General features: G+C 30.6%; 3 protein-coding genes across 7 annotated transcripts; 1 reads left to right on the plus strand and 2 right to left on the minus strand.

The window, feature by feature from the left end:
- Positions 1 to 2,228: 2,228 nt before the first annotated feature.
- LOC111026264 lies at positions 2,229 to 5,421 on the minus strand. 3 transcript variants are annotated; one of them, XM_022304327.1, is made up of 5 exons: positions 3,734 to 3,991; positions 3,489 to 3,610; positions 3,064 to 3,272; positions 2,774 to 2,965; positions 2,229 to 2,685 (listed from the first exon to the last, which is right to left on the minus strand). In XM_022304327.1, the coding sequence occupies exons 3-5, from the start codon at positions 3,255 to 3,257 to the stop codon at positions 2,415 to 2,417; spliced, it is 657 nt and encodes a 218-aa protein (XP_022160019.1). In that variant the 5' UTR covers positions 3,258 to 3,272; positions 3,489 to 3,610; positions 3,734 to 3,991; the 3' UTR covers positions 2,229 to 2,414. The 3 variants fall into 3 exon arrangements, with proteins under 3 accessions (XP_022160019.1, XP_022160024.1, XP_022160013.1); XM_022304332.1 differs by lacking the exons at positions 3,489 to 3,610; positions 3,734 to 3,991 and adding an exon at positions 5,304 to 5,421; XM_022304321.1 differs by lacking the exon at positions 3,489 to 3,610 and having other exon boundaries at positions 3,734 to 3,990.
- A 455-nt stretch (positions 5,422 to 5,876) lies between these two features.
- Positions 5,877 to 7,686, plus strand: LOC111043050 (40S ribosomal protein S2). The gene is made up of 6 exons (XM_022327836.1): positions 5,877 to 6,013; positions 6,189 to 6,395; positions 6,513 to 6,630; positions 6,970 to 7,133; positions 7,220 to 7,379; positions 7,473 to 7,686. Exons 2-6 carry the CDS (start codon positions 6,195 to 6,197, stop codon positions 7,625 to 7,627), a joined length of 798 nt encoding a protein of 265 aa, XP_022183528.1. The 5' UTR covers positions 5,877 to 6,013; positions 6,189 to 6,194; the 3' UTR covers positions 7,628 to 7,686.
- A 2,003-nt stretch (positions 7,687 to 9,689) lies between these two features.
- Positions 9,690 to 19,278, minus strand: LOC111042985 (E3 ubiquitin-protein ligase rnf8-A). 3 transcript variants are annotated; one of them, XM_022327762.1, is made up of 7 exons: positions 19,133 to 19,278; positions 17,874 to 18,003; positions 17,767 to 17,816; positions 17,485 to 17,699; positions 16,121 to 16,334; positions 15,809 to 16,043; positions 9,690 to 10,241 (listed from the first exon to the last, which is right to left on the minus strand). In XM_022327762.1, the coding sequence occupies exons 1-7, from the start codon at positions 19,245 to 19,247 to the stop codon at positions 10,223 to 10,225; spliced, it is 978 nt and encodes a 325-aa protein (XP_022183454.1). In that variant the 5' UTR covers positions 19,248 to 19,278; the 3' UTR covers positions 9,690 to 10,222. The 3 variants fall into 3 exon arrangements, with proteins under 3 accessions (XP_022183454.1, XP_022183446.1, XP_022183441.1); XM_022327754.1 differs by lacking the exon at positions 9,690 to 10,241 and adding an exon at positions 10,961 to 11,665 and having other exon boundaries at positions 15,809 to 16,040; XM_022327749.1 differs by lacking the exon at positions 9,690 to 10,241 and adding an exon at positions 10,961 to 11,665.
- Between the last annotated feature and the right edge of the window lie 841 nt (positions 19,279 to 20,119).

Genomic DNA, 20,119 nt, shown 5'->3' on the forward strand with positions numbered 1-20,119 from the left:
AGTATAAGTTATTCATAAGTAGTATGTCACAACTTTATTTAACACTAGCTGACCCGGCAATGCTTGGCTATTGCAAGATTTTTCAGATTTTAATTTAATATTTATTTTCTGAATGTTAAATAATTATTTTCATTTTAGACCAATTTTAGTCACGTAGTCACTGGTAATGTAGTCATATTAATTTAGCGTCGCCACCGCGGATCCTTATAATGTTGAAAAAAAATTATATCCCTTACGATATGGAAAAAGACTGCCCGCCACGTGGTAAACCTGACCCTGTACTTTAAAGGTAGCTTTATTTTTGTCTAGGAATTTTCGAAATTGAGAGTTGTAAGTTAGTGATAACATTCAAGCAAATGTACAATTAATTACACCTTTTCTGACTGTAGATACGCCGATGAGCGGCTATAAGTGCAAATCAACTATTTTAGCAAGCAATTTGTAAAAATTTGATTAGTTATTAGTTATTTTTTACCAGTAACTAATATAACACAATTGATTATAAATACTAATTATAGATAGTCAGATAAAATTAATTGTTTTTTTTTTTTTGCTAAACTAAATGGTTGTCGAGTTTGATTGTTATTTATTTTCAGTCAGCGACTATTTCTTACTTAAAAGGTATAGGTATACAATTTACACGTTTTTTTCAATTAATAATAACTAATTATTTATTAACTTTATGCCTAAAACTTTCTCTTTGATGTCCTCTTTAATTTAAAAAAACTGCAAGACAATCCAATAAGTAGTTTTGGAGTTTACCCCGAACATACAAACGCCATCATTTTATATATTAGTATAGATATAGATAATAATATAAGGCCCATTTAAAATATACACCACTGAACACTGACTGAATAGAAATTGTCAGTCGACTATCAATTTTATTATTTATTACTCAAGTATGTAGTTGACTCCTAATAACAACCAATGACCGCCCATTAAAATAAAATTTTTTTACCCTACACCAGTGTTTCTCAACCTTTTTTAAGTTACCGCCCCCTTGAGTGTCAAAAAATTTTTTAACGGCCCCTACAATGTGAGAATTCTATAATAAGGGTTAGGTTAAGGGTATTTGGAAAATTTAAAAGAAAAAATTGAAATTATCTAATAACTCATGTTTTTATTTATTTTTTATATTTGATATATTTTTTATTTATAGTTCTAGTATTATGGTAATCTACCACCCAAAATTAGTTCACCGCCCCCCTACCACCCAAAACTAGTACATTGCCCCTCGGTGACATTTTACCGCCCACTGGGGGGCGATATTGCCCCCGTTGAGAACCACTGCCCTACACAATCAATGTTATTTGTATAATATTATTTTGAATTTTTTATTTAAGCAGATGTCAGAGCACTATCTATTTACCTCTGAACCATACATAATATGGCCAATGTGAATTCAGTAGAACAAGCTTAAATATAAGAATAAGTTAACCTACAATCAATCTTAAGGTTAAAAATATAATATCTGAGAATGTAAAAGAGGTTTTTTTTACAATTCATAAGTATTTTTAATAATTTAATATAATTTATACTAATAGCTTGCATAAAAATTAAAATACCATAAAAAAAATTTGATATGCACAGATACTATGTTCTTAACTTTAAATTTGATAATAAGTGAATTCACACTAACATAAAAACTAACATCACAAGACTGTTCGGCTAAACACAAATATGGTATGTACTGTGTGGGCCACAGGGAGAAAACAAATAATATGTTAGACTTACCCATTAAAATCTTTATTTTCGGGCTTGTGGTGAAAACGCCTCATTCTAATCATTTATCACTAGGTCAGAGGACTTGTAGTATTTCCATATTTGTTTAGCAAGATCACAAAAATAGCAGAGTAAGAAACAAATACGTTTCATGCTGAAACAAAGCTAGTTTTGACATTTTCTTTTGCATATAAATTCTTATTTTCAATAATTTATAATTGTATCAATATTTTTACTGTCGACATTTTTATTTAATTTAAATATTTAATATACAACCAAAATAATGTTGAATTTAAAATTATATAAAATGTTGATAATATTAATACAGTTATTGACTGTTCCCACACGGGTGTTTTACCTAGAGACACGTCTCAAGGATTGCCGATTTATTTCCCGGTTATTAATTTTATTAATGCACAGATATTATTCATAAGATATTATTAATACGGGCTACGGAGACGTCGACTCTAAATCAAAATTTAAATAAAATGTATTCATACAAAAATAATTTATTTTTTAATGCGTATTTTGTACATTTAATGCATATTTGGTGATTTTTCAGAGTTACAAGTCCTCTGCCCTAATTATCACCTATACAATCACAATAAACCAAAGTATGTATTAAAAATAAAAAAGTATAATTTAAATTTCTTAATTGTTAATGTTACATCATAAATTAAAAATAAATACTATTCGTTGTTCAAATTATCTTTCAGTATGATAACGAAATCTTTTCTTATTGATTCTATTTGTTCATTCATGCTTGTGTATTTAGTCCAACATTCATCTTTTAACATTTCTATCCTCTCTGAAACTTGATCAAATCGCTGTTCATTGAAATTTGCTTGATTGAACAATATTTCATTAGTTTCTTCCAAATCCGCAATTTGTACATCAAGTTTACGCAAGGTCTCTTCTAATTCTATTATTTCCATGGACTCGTTATTAATGTAGTATTTTCTAAAAATTAACAATAATTTCTCATACAATTATATTAAATGTGATCAAACTTGATAATAAATAACTAATAAAACACAAAATAATATACTTTGCTTCTTCCTCGTTTAATGCAATTTTTTTGGTAAATAGTTCAGACAGATTTTCTTCCTCAATAATTTGTTCAAAGTGCCTGCTCATCAGATTACTGATCTGAGTTTTTAATGTAGACAGCAAATTTGTTACATTCCTTTTACTTTTTAAAAATGATATATCGCCCATTATGTTTTTAAACTCTTCTGGACTAAAAAAAAATGAAAATGTTCGATAGTTAAGTCCATAAATACTCATAACTCCAGTATGTAAAATGTAAATAAATTATAGAAATTGTTTATAACATACCCAACGCAATCGCTAATATCTTCAAATGTTTTGTTGATAGCTTCGAGAAATTTTGTATACCTGGGTGGATCCTTGGAAACTATTTCTTTAAACGCTACACTTATGTTCATATGATCAGACAATGGGTGAATGTTGGAACCTTGTTCTTCATTTTGGTCGGTGACCATTGGTTGGTGTATTGCTTTATTATCCATCCTGATACCTGATGACTAACAATTATAAATTTTAACACGTTAATTACAATAATAAAAGTTTGGTAAGCATAAAATGTGTACATTGATAAAAATAATTGTGCTGCAAGCACTAGTTTTGAAGAATGAAATAAAAAAGTAGGTATATGGATTCATGTCACAGATAGCCGATAGGTAAGCGTGTTGTTAATTAATGTCGAAAGCAGACATTCATAGAAATATTTAAGTACACACCTGTACTACTCGGAAAGTAAATACATAATATTGGTTGACTTGAATGGTTAGGCTTAGGGTTTGGGTTCGGACTAATATTTGGAAATCAATTATGACATGTGTTAACGTTAGGTAGTATCGGACTTCAAGTTGATCATTTTGTAGTTTGATTGAAGTTGAAAACCATGCATAATATGAGAAGTAAAAAAAATTTGAAAGAAATGAGAATCGAATCTGGGAAAAATATTAATAGATTTTGAACTCACTTCAATACTTTAATAGTATGACTCACTGCAGTCACTGAAACTGACAACGTCTTACTGTAATAGTTTGGTTTCTCAACTACAACTTCCGGTCGTAACTAGTAATTTTGTAACTTAGCCCGTTGTAAGAACACGGTAAGAACAAAATATAAAAACATTAATTATTAAAAAAAAGAAAAAGTCTAAGACAAAAAACGTTCGAAATTCGAATCGTTATCACAAAGCACCAACGAACATGCAGATGAAGATAACGCCAATTTTAAATAATAAATATTATAGTTTATAATAATAGCGGCCGTGATTATGGAGGGAAAGTCTAAGGAGAGGCAATTGAGGCCTTCTCATCACGATCACATAATCATTTATCACAAACAAAACTGAAAACAGCCAGAAAGCTGAAAGAATCACAGGTTTCTTTTAAATATATAAATCTGCGAAAAGAATATACAAGTTACCTATGTAGTATAAGTTGGTGATTTCTTTACCACGAAAAATTATAAAAATTTATTTTAAAATATAACAAAATATGAATATAAAAAATAATTAGGGTTAGTCAGCAGTCTCTAGTTTCTAGGCCAATTAATTTTTTTATTTTTACTTTTTAAAACGAGAATGACTGTGGATATTCTCGTGTCTCGTCCCTCCACCAATCATTTATTCATTTATTTACCTCCAATTGATTTTTTTGTATAAATGTTTTTCAATACTATATAGCTATCAGGGAGTGCTTTAGTCCTTAGAGTAGGTAGTGTGCAAGGTAATTATAATTACCTTAGTAGTATGCAGTATGTCCTACCTTGTAGGATATTATATAAATAAAATATTGAGTTAATAGTATTAAATAATTTTGTTTTGTTTCTGAAAAATACGTTCGACTGCAGCGGATGCCTACGTTGAACGTTCACCTTCCTATTTTTTTTCATTATTATTAATTCGGACTTTTTTAAATAATACATTTTTTGTGCTTTGCTCACTCGGTGCCATTTGCAGCATGATCTTTCGTTAATCAACTAATTACAATCAATAAGTTTATATACCTACTATACAATTTAACCTATCATTTATTTTTCATTAATTTAACTCTCTAGATGGTTTTTTTTTGTACACATATTTAAATATTTTAAGCTTTTATAACCTGATGCCCACTTAATAATCATTCTTTAATGAACTAATTACTGTAAATAGTTTTTCGGTTTAAGAATATGGAGATTGTAGACTGCAGTCTTTATAGTGTGTATTCCTATTATATAATTTTTTCGACCATTTTTTTTTCGTCTCTTAAAATGCATTTGTCTAAGGGCGCTCGTGTTCCGCTCCCCATGTTTCTTCTCTTTAATGTTTAACTCTAGTTGATTTATTTTTTAAACATTGGTCAGGTATCTTAAGCCCTAAGGGCTAAGGAGAACTCTAGAGCAGAGGTTACCAAGTACGATCAGTGGGCCAAAGTCGGCCAGCAATCATGTATTAACCGGCCAGCCAATGTATTAAAATTAAATCAAAATTGAAAAAAAAGTTGCTAAACATGTAAAGTTTGTTAAATTATTAATTTAAATAAATACTTCCCATTTCTTACCGTCAAAACAATAGTGTAACAATGTATCTGCAGTGTACCCGTATTAAGGCGTGCCGACTAATTATTTTATTAATTTTTTTGTGCTGCAGAAGCTCGATATTATATAGACTGCAGTCTCAAGCTCCTAACTAAATTTTTTATATTAATTTTTTTTATTTTGTTGCTTATATGGTCTTTGCTTGTGGGGGGGGGGGGGTTGCATTTGGGTGAATATGTAAAAATTGCAATGTGATTGGGTAGTTTAATGTAGTTTATCATATTGCTTTTGGGCAAGTGATTATAAAACATTGTTATGTAATTGGGCAAAAAACATTTACAGTATACACCGCTGTGAATAATTTTACTACAACTGTATTGTTTTGTTCGTATTTTAAATTCTAATGGAGTATAAGGTCTATGAGTAATTGTTATTCCTCTATATTACATTCAAATTTCAAAGTATTTCAAACGCAGCAGGCAATCCGTGCTTTGATAAGAGGGGGAAATAACCAGTGTAGGTAACGTGACCACAAATATGTTAAATGCACCATTCGCCCTGTGCGCACTGTGCATGACAACATAACCAAAAATCCGCCACACATCCGTACCTTCTTTCCGAGTGCTCCGTCTTTTTATCTTGGGACGGGATTCACACTTCGGTTTCGGCACGTTTCCCCGTTTCATTCCCAGTTCACTGGATTTTTGTTTTTTCACACGGCGTTTCAACAAAGGTAAGTTTTGTACTCTTGTATTCACCTGCCATATAATCGCTTGATATTCGGCGTGCCGTCCGGTCTTTCAAAAATGTCGTCACCCGATGAGCGTGTTTGCGCCGTGACGGCGTGTGTGGCGTGACGTGTGGCGAATACGAATATCATTTAAGACCGCATTGGTGTTTGATTGCAGTTAAATATGGCAGAGACTCGCGGTAACTTCCGCGGCGGATTTGGCAGGGGAGGGTCCCGAGGCAGAGGACGTGGACGCGGTCGTGGCCGTGGCAGAGGCAAGGAAGCAGAAAAGGAATGGGTGCCAGTCACCAAGCTTGGCCGTCTGGTAAAGGATGGCAAAATCGCTTCGTTGGAAGAGATCTACTTGTTCTCGTTGCCGATCAAGGTAAGCTCGGTCGTTGTCTCCGGCTTCTCTCTTTCGACAGACCCTTACGTTCTTGGTAGCGTAGAGGAGCGCCTGGCTTGTGGGCTATAACGTTTATTAATTGTATGTGTTTGTTAGGAATTCGAAATCATTGACTTCTTCATTGGTTCTGCTCTTAATGATGAAGTTTTGAAAATCATGCCCGTCCAGAAACAGACACGTGCTGGTCAACGTACCAGGTTTAAGGCCTTTGTTGGTATGTATGATTTATATTAATGACGATAGTGTTTGTCGATAACTGTTAAAGTGTTGTGGTTATTCAACTATGACAAAGTGAAATAAATTGATACCTTATTATAAACCTTTTCTTCAACCTATTGAACATTGTTTTTTATTCAGCTAAATATTTTATTCTTACTGTTTTATACGTTTATTTTTACTGTCTGTTCATTTAATCATTAAGTTATGTTAATCTAAGTTAGTTGATTAACTTACATTTAGAGAAAATATCCAGGCATCTTATAAATGTTAAATATTCATTTAGAACAATAAAAATCTGTGTCAAAATAACATTCATAATGCGATTATGTTGTAGCTATTGGTGATACCAACGGACACATTGGATTGGGTGTTAAATGCTCAAAAGAAGTAGCAACAGCCATTCGAGGTGCTATCATTTTGGCTAAATTGTCAGTAGTTCCTGTACGACGGGGATATTGGGGAAACAAAATTGGAAAGCCACACACAGTACCCTGCAAAGTATGATCACTTAAAAATATTTTGATTTAGTTCAAGAATGTCTTGACTTTTATTAATCTGTTTCCTTGGTTAATTTTCACATCCAGGTCACAGGAAAGTGTGGATCAGTCGCTGTGCGTTTGATTCCAGCTCCAAGAGGAACTGGAATCGTCAGTGCTCCCGTTCCAAAAAAGCTGTTGACAATGGCTGGAATTGAAGATTGTTACACATCTGCCCGTGGTTCCACTGGTACTCTTGGCAATTTCGGTAAGACAGAAAGATAAAAAAAAAAATATTACCTTTTATACTTAAATTTTAGCCAAAGATTATTTGTATTAATTATTTGTTTTGTTATTACAGCCAAGGCTACATACGCTGCTATTGCTAAGACGTACGCTTATTTGACACCCGATTTGTGGAAGGATGTACCACTCAAAAAGACCCCTTACTCCGAGTTTGCTGACCATCTTTCGAAATGTCACAAAGTTGTCCAGAACGTCAGGGCGGATGTTTAATTTTATGTTAAAGACATGATTTACATTGTTTTGTATCAAATAAAACGATGGAAAACCTATTTGTGTATAACTTATTTCTATAGATCACTAACATTTCAGTCCAGAGTATTCCTCAAGGTAGAATATGTTGACAACATTTTTTTTCAAGTATTTCTTATGCTATGGTAAATATTTTTCGACAACAAGACTTCTCAATTATTATTTTAATGTGTTAGCAAATGTTTTCCGTTATGCTAAAATTTTGGTCATTTAACAATGCTGTGCATGCTTTTAAAGAAATAAAGAAACACTTTGCTGAGTAAAATATATTATTGTAAACTTAAAATTTGCCATGTACATTTGTAAGGCGGAAACAACAAATGCCCATGTGGCTTTCTCTTAACAATTTTTGGCATGGTAATTTATTCACAGTACAGTAGTCTTATTGATCTGGACTAGATGGGACCAGACTCCATCCGGATAAACAGAATGATTTTTTTTCAACTTACTTATAGTACTTCCTGAATAATTCCTATTTCGTTGAGGTAATTATGCTATAAATACATGTGTATGTATATAATATATGGAAATACTAAAGTACAAAATATAAATTGGGCTCATTAGCAACGGCCGGATCAGCGAGACTAGTGTAGTTGGTATTTTCAAGGCAATCTCTTTAACTGCAACTTTCTCCAAAAAGTCACAACCGATATGAAGAAATCCTAGGGTTAAATAATGGTTTTTCTTGTCAAATCAATTAAGACGACGTCGAAGGTTAATTTTTTGAATATCAAAACGCCCCGGACTATTTTTAAAATCTGACAAATTATTGTTTTAAATATATGCACACTATTGTGGTATTATTTACATTTGCCATTAATCATTTACAGTCAATTGCAATAGTTCTGCTTAGTGGGTAGGCAGAGGAAGCTTTTCATTAATGTGCTTTTAACTTATCATTTATATTCTTAGTTCTGTATTCATATTCCGAAGCTCAAAACGAGTATTTATAGTATACTTTTACACTGTGTGATATCGATAGATTTAATATGTATAACATTTAATGTTAAAAAATAATTTTTACTGATCATAGAATGATGTTTTTTTTGTCTATCATCACTTTTTGGGGCATAAAAAGTTTTTCAATATTTCACCTCAGCATTTTTTCTGGTAGGAAAGTGAATTTAGTTGGCACTTTGGGGGGGTCAAAAATAAAAACAGTAATTTTTACCCAAAACCAGTTTTTATTTGATTGCCTCAAAAACTAAGAACTGTAGATACTTAAATGTTCACCAAATGTTTATTAGTTCTTTTTCTCTTCAAAATATTTTTAAATTTTTTTTAGGAGAGTGAGAGGTTTTTGATTTTTTTTTTAAATTACAGGCGATAAATAATTTTTAAGTTGGTCAAAAAAACTAAAAATATAATTCAAAGTTCCTTATAAATTTATGTAATAGAATTTCAAAAAAATAGACTTTTTTTTAAGAATTTATATTTCAAATTTTGACGAAACCCACGAACATTTGCAAATTACTTTGATTTTAAAAATGTATTCAATGTACAATTTAAGATTGAACATATACAATACAACAAATATATCGGACAATGATTTTGTGAGATTTGCAATGCTATTGAGTCCATTGGTCAAAGACAGGCACTTATGATGAAAAATAATCAACCCATATTTTGTACAAGTTTAGCTGTTTCAAATGATAAATACCTGTTGCTTTTTAATATTATACTGCTGTCAATGTGTTAAAACATTTAGGTTATAATCAACTGATCATAACAGTATTCGAACGAACAGCAAAAAATAGAGTAATGAGCTGAATAAATAAGATACCTACCGTGTTGAGCGGTTCTTAGGCCAACTCTGATACATATGCAAATATTATTTTATGAGACATTTTGTATTAAAATCAAGTACAATCTTTATTACACATCACACCATTTCTGTGTATTATTGGCTGTATTATGTTTACGCAAAAATTTTTTTACAATAAAATAGTTCTAAAATTGGTTTTCATTAGACAATTCCATTGTGTGTCTCTAGAAAAACAAACAAAAATAAAAAAAACAATCATAAGTTTTGAAACTTGATTATTGTAAGTAATTACCATCCCGCAGGAAAAAAAAGTATATAATAGTAATAATTAGATAAACAAGCTTAATTAATAAAAAAAAAAATAATAAATCAATAATATTTGTCCCCAAAAATAATAAGGAGGAGAACAATAATAGTAGTTGGTCTTAAAAATTAAACATCATGTTGAAAATCAAAACTGAGGAAAAAATCATTTTCCCGATAAAATCAAAACTTACTCTTATGTTCAAATCGCATCAAAAAATGAGACAAAATAATTCTGCTAGCAATGCAACAGATAAAGAACAGATAATTAACAAAAAAAAAAATATTATTAATTAAGTTACAATTACACAAAAATAACCAAATGCATAAAAAAACAGGAAAAAATTGAACAATTATTATTAACTAAGTAAGTCTAGGCACGTAACTGGTAGTGTTACCTCAGTAAGCATTTGATTTTAATTTAGTTATTTGTATTGTATACCATAATCATACACATCAACTCAATTGATATTCGATCTCCAAGTCAGTTATTGTATTACAAAATATCTGAAACATTTATAAAAATTGAAATTTAGAAAATCAATTGTTATTATTATTATACAACATTTGATTCTATATGATTATTGTAATGTTCAATCAATTAATGAGTAATCATCATTGATTTTAAATTGAAAAACTAATTTTCTTTGTTATAGTTAAATATCAATATAATATTTAAAAATATGAACACACAAATACAAACATTATGAATTAATATTGTTAAGCAGAACTTTGATTCTCCACAATCTACGTAGTAGGCTATCCTAATTAGGTATCTCAAATTGTCAAATTACGATATTAATTATTTCAATTGTTAAAAATTTAATGACAATCAACAATAATAAATTACCTGCGTGAAAAATACATTTTGGTTAGACATTGCTATTTAAAAATATATATTTAGATTAATATAGATTGTAGTAAAATTGTCGGTTTCTTCAGATTATCACGCACCCATGCGTGTTAGACACAAATAAATGTATTATTCCAAAAGATTTCTCAATAAAGACGAGCAGAAATCTTCACATATGAGAATATTATTCATGTTATACTAAGGTTATCTTAAATTTTATATAATTCATAAAATTAGTTTATTAAGTGTTATTAAGTTTATAAGCTCAGCAGTGTTCAACATACAACTTAACTTTTGAAAATAGTGAAAATTTCACTATTGAAAGCTAACTGTGCATGTTAATACAAGTGTCATATGTGTAAAAAAAAAGTAATAATTAACGAGTTTTGTTTAATTGTGAATAGGTGTACAAATCTATTAAGCATCATAATCAGAAAATAAATATAATAATTTTACAAAATGAATTTCAATAATATAATTACCTTACATAATAGTATTATTAATTCATAATTTCTAATAATAACGATGAAAAAAAAAAAAAAAAATACTAGACAAAAAAAATTTAATCCAAACACATTTAAATGTAAGCAAACAAATAACTAAAGTACGGAAAAAGTAGAGCTGTATTACTAATGTTTATAAGAAATATTTTAATTTATTTTATATTATATTATTATTATAAAGACCTGAATAATATAAATTAAAAAAAATATACATCAATTCCATAAATTAATCATCTTAGCTTAACAATTAATAAATATAAGTTGAGGAAAAATGAGTGAAACATGTTTACCCCGATTTATGACATAAACTACTTCTAATAATTAAAACAGTTACATTACAAATATTATATTTTTATTTATAATATAATATATATATATGTAAAAAAAATGATATATAAATATAGTCCCAGAAAAAAGCGCATTAGGAAAATGTGCCTTCATTGCAAGCAAATAACGGGATAGTAGAAAAAAGCGGTTAGCTCTACCATATTTCACCAGTCTCCTCCATTATGGATATGGGGCAGTTGGAAGCTGAGTGGCCCATATTGTCACAATAAGAGCAAAAGAACTCATAACTGAAGACCGGAAAAAAAAACACACGAATAAAGATATTAAATAAAATGTAATGGAAAAAACAACATATTTCAGTTTTTTTTAAACAATATAAATAATCTACTAGCCACTACCATCAAACAACTTTTAAACCTTTTAAATTTCTTGGTATAAGGGTTTAGTGAAAATGATAGCTTAATATTTTATTTAAAATATATAGGGTTAGAACAGCGGTTCTCAACCGGGGGGTCGCCAACAATTATTTTAGGGTCGTCAATCCATGTGGGAAAAAAATTGTTTCACTTAGAATCTTATGATTAATTGTAAGTGTTATAATATACATATATATATTTTTGGATAGTCCGGTAGTCGATAAAAACGTTCATTGAAGTGTACATAATATACCTTTTTTTGTGAAATATATATACACAAATAAATACAATAATAACAGTTGGTTCAATTTTTTAATGCTTACATTATAAAAGGGTCGTTGGACATCTTGGTGACATTATAGGGGGTTGCGAACTCAAAAAGGTTGAGAATCGCTGGGTTAAAAGAATGTATTTTTACTTAAATATACAGTTGGATTTTTAATGAACTAAATTGTTGAAATTTAAAACATGCAATTTGAAGATTAACAGCAAGTTACTAATTTTACCTTTTTTAAATTCCCCAGACTTTTATTATCCTAATAGTTTTTCTTCAAAAAATATTGAATCTCACAGTTTAAGATTAGCAAAGAAACACTTTTAACATTATTCAAATCCAGTAGCTTAGACAAGAAACTCAAGAGGTGATATTAATATTTTATTATTTCTTTTTTCTTTTAAATGAATTACTTTTTTTTATTGTTTGAATTTATCTCTAAGAAAAATTGTACGGTAATGACTCTAGGACTAAAAAAATCAGTTTAAATTTATTTTTTATTAATTTGGTTTTAAATACATTTAATTAAATTAATTTTACAATGACATTTAATAACTATATATTGTTCGATGATTAGTCATGACAGCTAACGAAATAACCGATGTGCTATCGTAATCAATAAGGAATACCTGGAGATTAAGTTTTATTAAAATCCAGAAATAAATCATTTAGTGAACATTGTATTTATCAATGTGCTGATACACGGGAAATATGTTCATTATATGCCGGATATTACAAAAATATTCTCAAACATTCTCTAACCCCTAAAATATGTTTTTAAGCAAAATAAATGTTTTTCCTGTGAATTCTGTGTTAATGATTCGTAAAGATTACTCACTCCCATTTAACTGCATAGACTAGAAACAAATATGTAAAATCATAAAAATCTGACCCTTAGTCATGATCAATCCACCATAACCCCTCACAGCGTGTACAAACATGTTCAAACTCGTGATAAAATAGATAGGTATGATCACATCTGTATCTCATTCAAACTAGCACACCACTTCAACCTAGTTTTCGTTCTTTAATTTGTTGTAATAATTTTGGTGTCAGTATAATATATGAATATAACACTATAATACACAACCTAACACTAAGGTAATTGAGTCATAAACTCAAAAAAAAGTAATAGAATCGAAAATAATAATTTTAAATTAAATGAGTGTTTAAAATATAATTTTGTATTGCTATTATGAATACAGTAGACTGGGTCTGCAAAGAAATGTGCGTAACAGTACAAATATGGCCATACGTATCTATTTAGTCATGTTCAAACCCATAATTTGTTTAAAAAAAAAAAACGATTTGATCGACAATAATATTTAAAAACATAAGATGCAAACCCAACAACATGCATACACGCATGTTGTCTCAATCTTATATATGCAAACATAGACACATAGTAAGTTTAATTTTGTGTAGTTAGCTTTAATATCATAGTGAATTGGCATATTATTAAACTGTTAGGAAATAACATATTTTTTCTTTACATTATTTTAATTGAAATATATTACAAACTTACAACTTGCTTAAAAATTAAAATATTGAGAATATGCTTCATGGATAAATAGGTTAATTAATTAATTAAACTTCTTACTAAACAAATTTATAAAACATATAATAAGTCTTTTTGCATTAACTAAACCAGTCATAACCATGGGAGTACAGTAGTGTTGTTATGGTCTCTTAAGTTAGTTTTTATGTAATAGCATAATTTTTAGAAAAACTAAAATTTTAAATGATTTATTGGTGCTTGAAAATTGTCAAATCTCCCTGCCAGACCCTGTGCTTTAGATTTATTTAGATATTTAATTTTAAATTACTCATTGGTGTGTTAAGAAAATACAAAAATGTAACAGCTTTAATAAGTGTTTATTGCTTATTTGTTTTAAATGTATTTTAAATTATATTATCAGTATAGAAATGCAATTTTGATCATATTATATTTAACTAAACAAAAAAACATAGTTTGCACATTAGATATTAAAGGAATGATTATTTTTATTAACTATTTTGTTTGTTAGAATCATTTAATTTAATTGAGTATTTAATTAAAATGTAATATTATTTGTTAGGTTTATCGTTAAGAGAATGCTACACTCCCATATGTTGTCTGTCTTACAAATGTAAAACATAGCAAAAACTGTTTTGCACGGAACAACTATGCTCCCTCCCTCTGTATTTATAGTAGAATTCCAAAATTTGACAAAGCATATGGAAGAACTTTATCTGTGTCATAGCATTTTATTTATTTGATGGCACTAACCAATAATTGTTATCAATCTGATAATTTTTATTGTATTTATGTTATCTGAATAGTAAAAAACACTTACGACACAAATAAGTTTCTTCCCTATGCATTTTGGAATTTCGGTAATTCTATTGTAAAAACACAGAGAGTATAGTTGTCCCGTGCAAAACAGCTTTTGCTATGTTGTACATTTGTAAGACGGATTAATAAATGTGGGAATTGTGTCCTCTTTATGGATTTAATGGTGTTATTATGAAAACAATAACTACTATTATAGTATCACTATGGAAAAAAAACAATGAAGTAATACTCCACCATCTGTTAATTTTACTTAGATTTTATTCCACAGAATAAAAAAACAATTTCAAATAGAATGCACTTGAGGTGGGGTTTTGCGTTATACTTAACGCAGGAAACATTAAAAACCACTCTGAAATTAAATTATTTTCACTACAGACTACATACATTGTAGAGAAGATAATTTTGTGTCAATATTGTTTGCTCTGAAATTTGTTAGCTTATCAATTTCAAAGTAAAATAATGTTTGTTAAGTAAAAAATACAAATGTATAAACATGATAAAATGTTTCTCTCTAAAAGAAAAAAACCCTCAAAAAAGTTCAAATAATTCATATTTTTGACAACAAATAAAATTAACCAAATATTATTCCAGTACACAAAGTTATACAAATACAACTACTACGTTAAAATACGTTAGTAAATAATGTCAGTACCGGGGCTTGGATGTTAATGCATTTGCGTATTTATTCCACAATACTGAACAGGACAATTTTTCCAAACTAAAAATGTGATTCAAATGCTAAAATGTTTGAGTGTATTTAAATTTTTCAAGAAATGTGGGATAGAAAGAAACTTGATCTAGTTATAAGCATTAAAAATCGTTTTTTTTTTAACATCTGATCAAATCATTTTTTATACTATCATAACTTACCTGGCAATAAGATGAGACTTGAAAATCATAATATTTATTAAATAACATCGACTATCAACTTTTATTATTTTCTACATTAATTTTTGATCTTTTTAAGACATTAAAATCCAGTCCCTAGTCAATACATGAAAAAAGGAACAAGTATTGAATGAAATCCTTAGTTACTACCATTAACAAAGGATTTATGTTTTAAACAAACATAATTCATGCATTGATTTTAGGTATAATCTAACATAAAATGTGCAATTTGTGGTACAGTATCATAAAAAGTACAAATTTTACTCAATTTGTGCACATTTCAATATAATATATATATATTTACTATTCAAATGAGTAGTGTCTGTTAGTCTTAACTACCAAATTTATAATAATAATATTAAAATTCATTCTAGTAAATTAATATATGATTTGTCAATGAATCTTATTAATTTGTACATGACAAGATACACCAAGAGAATTACTTATTCAATGCATTCATAGGTTGAGCATAGCTAGGTGTAATCTTATGAATTAATAAAATAATGAATTGTAGTACCTGTCTAGGGTAGTATCAGACAATTCATCATCCCACTCGTCCCTATCATCTCTATTTCTACCAAGTACATCGCCCAAACGTACTGGATCAAATAGTGCTTCTTCCAGAGCAATATTCCATTCCGCACCTTCTCTATCACGTTCACCCCATAACACACCCAATGTTTGACGCATGGAATGATTTCTATGGCTTCTTCTCCTTGCATTATTTCTTCGACTTCTGCTAACCACTTCTACTATATTTATTAATATTATGTTATAGTATAACAAATATTACTTATTACTATATTTTGTTTATTACAAGATGTATTACCTCTGTTATTGTTGCGTTCAACTTTTAGAGTTTCCCTCCTTGTTTTTACTTCATCTGGTAAACAGTCAGCCATTTTGTCCAAATAGGTATCTAAAGTTAGACAGTATGATTTATTTTTAACATAAACTCGACATGTTGGGCAGTGATTAACTCTTCGGGTCCATGACTCTATGCATTCATGACAAAATGTATGAGAGCAATTTAGCACAGTTGGCTGCGAAAAAAAAAAACTATTCAATTACATCTGTGAATAATAAAGAATCAGGGTTTTTTAAAGGACGTCTTACCCACACATGATTAATCTTAGTCTAAATAATGCATAACATAGCCAAATATAATTCAAGAATAATCCACCATACTGTTATTTTTAATAATAGATTAAATCAACCTATTATCAAGTTTAAAGGAAAGAATATTATTCTGGGTTACACATAGGATTTGTATATTTTTTAACTGTAAGTAGCCTAATTGGGGTTTAGGACAATACTCTTACTTTTAAATTTACAATTTGATAATAGATTAATTCACTATAGTACAAAAGAGAACAGAATAAAATTAATTCTTCAGAATGTACATTCGCTATTTTACACATTAGGTAAGCCCACAGATTAAATAACACTATTGATAGTCAACATTAGTGCAATAATTATTAATTTATCACTCGTTATTTTAACTTTGATTTAATTCACTAGTGGTACATTGTGAGGAGAGGTGGGAAATAAGGATTTATTAACATCCTGCCATTATGCGGCACTAGTGTGTCAAATCTAAATTAAAATAATGAGTAATAAATGATTATATTGGCGTCTATGGTGGGATGTAGTCAATCAATGTAGGTGACATTATAATAATCTAGGGGATTCGTTTTTTTGGAAGAGGGAGGGGCAGGAGTAAGCATTTACTCAACCCTAGATTTTATGGTAGCTTTGGGCTACTTTCCTGGTCCAAATTGGCTAGCTGCCAAGACTTAAGTATCATAATTTAAGATGTATAGGTTATTCAACACCATATAGAAATTGGTCTGTAGGTACCTATTAAATGATATTATATAATCTATTAATGTTTATATTTTAAGTAGGTAAGTTTATTTAGTAGAAATGTGTTTGATATTTGGATGATTATTTTATTGGGAAACTTGTACTAATATTATATACATTTTAATACTTTCTTCTTTAGAACAAGGTTAATTAATGTACAAACGAATATTATATTAACAAAAGCGGAAATAATTAGCTTGATATAAATTGTAGTTAAGTATTGATTAGTAGTTTGGGGACCTATCGGGCGGCATTTTGTTGATATGTTATATACTAATTGGGCCAGTCATTATAGTGTATTTTGTCAATTTTAATTAGTAATATTACCTTGATGAACATTTCGTAACATATATTACATTGTAAATCAGTTTCAAGGCATTGTTCCATTTGATGTTCAATCCAAGAGAAATTGTCTTCTTCATTCTTAACACGCAGCTGTTGACGAAGTGATACTACCAAATTTTCAGCTTCATTTAATTTTTTTACAGTTTCTACAAGTACACTATCGGGTGAACCATCTCGTGCCTCCCCAGTATTATTATCTGAAATCAATTTTTTTTTAAATTATTTAATACAATTTCAGTAAAAGAAAAAAAATAATATGATTACTTTTTAAGCTCCATTTATCTTGAGATGCAGTTACTTTAGATTCCGATGACCTAAATTTAAAATAATTAATAAATAAGGACAACTAAGGGAAGGAAAAAAAAACATACTTATTTGCTGAATTGGGAGGAACTTGATTTTTTTGACTGGGTCTAGAAGCACTACTACTTGGTGAAGCTGTCACTGGAGTAGTTTCTCTTCCTATGGCAACAACAAAGCTGCCTTCATCATCTGACGTATCTAATATACAAATAAATATAACAAAATATTATTATTAAAAAAAAACAATTGATGTGCGATATGCCAGTATAGTCAATCAAATTATAATAATTATATACCCATCAAGAATATAATGATCTAGGAATTAGAAAGTAATTATTTTTATTGTATTCCATTATCTAACATGGCAGGCAACTATTATATGCATACAATACACATATAACCCTAGGTTAGGTTAGGTGGGATAAAAATATACTACAATAGTTAACTGACCGTAATACCATAATATATCGGTATCATACAAAAAGATTCAAATATTTATCTAGTTTCCTAAAAATAACTTATCTTTTGACAAGTTCCCATTGTTATCTGTAGATATACAAGTTGCAGTATGGGCATAGTGCATGTTCAGAAAAATATGTAAGCTATAGACAAAATATAGTTTTGGCACAATACAAAGTTTACAAAGAACATACGGAGAAATATACCTACAATTTTTTTTTTCATGACTTACCACTGTACCTACCAGACCTAACACCTGTTTTAAAAAAATTAATTTTTTATTTTTATGTATTTACATTGAATTGTTGATTTATTTATTTGCTATTTTCACCATTTTTTTCAGATTTTAATGAGTGAAATCCGAAGTTAATTTTTTGGGTCAATTGATTATTGACTTGGCATTATATTAATTGTATATGGAACAGTTGATTACATTCCATGGAGCATGAGTGATGGATTGTAAGGCTACAGGGTATGAATTTAGGATGGCAGAAAAAACAAATTTAAATTGAACGGGCCAAAATGATAATTTTTCTATACATTTCCAGGTTCAATTTTAGGATATTAGCTAATCTTAATCGATTGTCGTATAAAACACCATCGTATTACATAAACGGTGGTAAAATTTTCAAAATCTATTAACTTATGGTCGAAAAAAAAAATTGCCACATTCATATGATCGATGTCATGCAGACAGCTATGACAGAAAGGGAGCGAAAATTATAATAACTATCGTCATCGACGGACATTTTACCGCGAACAATGTAGAGGATCGCGTACAACAGGTATTTCACACTTTGTGTTGTTGTTGTTGTCGTTGTTATCTTTGTGGAACCGGAATAGCACAAGCGCGCGGAGGATCAATTACCTTGAACTATGTACGGGCTGTTGGAGCGGACGGATCCCAGATCGTGCGAATTCCAGCAGCGGTTGCCGAATCGGCATGATCCTCTCATGTAATACAAGCATAGGGAAGAAGACATGGCGGACGTGTATTCGTCTCGTGGGCTCCTGTCGTTGATCTTATCCGCGTAACGTCGCCGTCTCAATGTTTCGGGGCAGTCAACGACCGTGTCACGTTGCTACCTGCTGCTGCTGCTGAAACGAAAGAGAGAGCAGTGAAAAATCGAATGAAAAGCGTATTGAGAAACGTGCGTGCAAAAGAAACCCGCGTCTCAGATCGGTGGAAAAACGCAACTCGGCCGAGGTCGTGTCGGTATCGGCGGAGGGGGGGGGGGTGTCGTCAAGACAAAGACTACCTGGTACTCACACCTGTGGTCGTGTCGATGAGGAGAAAAAGGAGAATCCACAGGTCAATGGGACCGACGAGACTCGAGAAAACGAACAGCGGTTCGTTTGAAAATAGATAGGCGACCGTGGCAAACGACAGGCGGAGCAGGGACGAGCGGCTGAGTGGTGGTGACGACAGCCGACTGATCAGTGAACGAAACTCGGAAATCGCCGATCGGCTGTCTGCGAACGAACAACAAGCGGTTAAGCGGTTTAGCGGCGGCCGGTGACCGGTGGCGCGGCGACGGTAGTTGCGCGCCCGACGAGTACGTGGCTTTTGCGCAGTTACGCTTCCGCTCCGGGAGGACTGTTTGGTGCTATAAAATTTATCTAGCAGTAGGCGTGTCCCGGGCCAGTGTTCGGGTGCGTTCTGAATATTGGTCAGCAGGCTGCTCAGCCGTAATCTGTCTCTCGTTGCTAGTGTGACCACTACAAAATAATCGGACACGGACGCTGCGCGAGTGTATTCTATGCAGCTACTGCGGTCGTGGACTTCCGCCGAGATAACCACTCGGCATCCTCGGACGTTATCTCTGTCGCGTTGATGCGTTATCGGTACCGGAGC

Source organism: Myzus persicae, unplaced genomic scaffold (genome assembly GCF_001856785.1).
Source record: "Myzus persicae strain clone G006 unplaced genomic scaffold, MPER_G0061.0, whole genome shotgun sequence".
Classification (NCBI taxonomy): Eukaryota; Metazoa; Arthropoda; class Insecta; order Hemiptera; family Aphididae; genus Myzus; species Myzus persicae.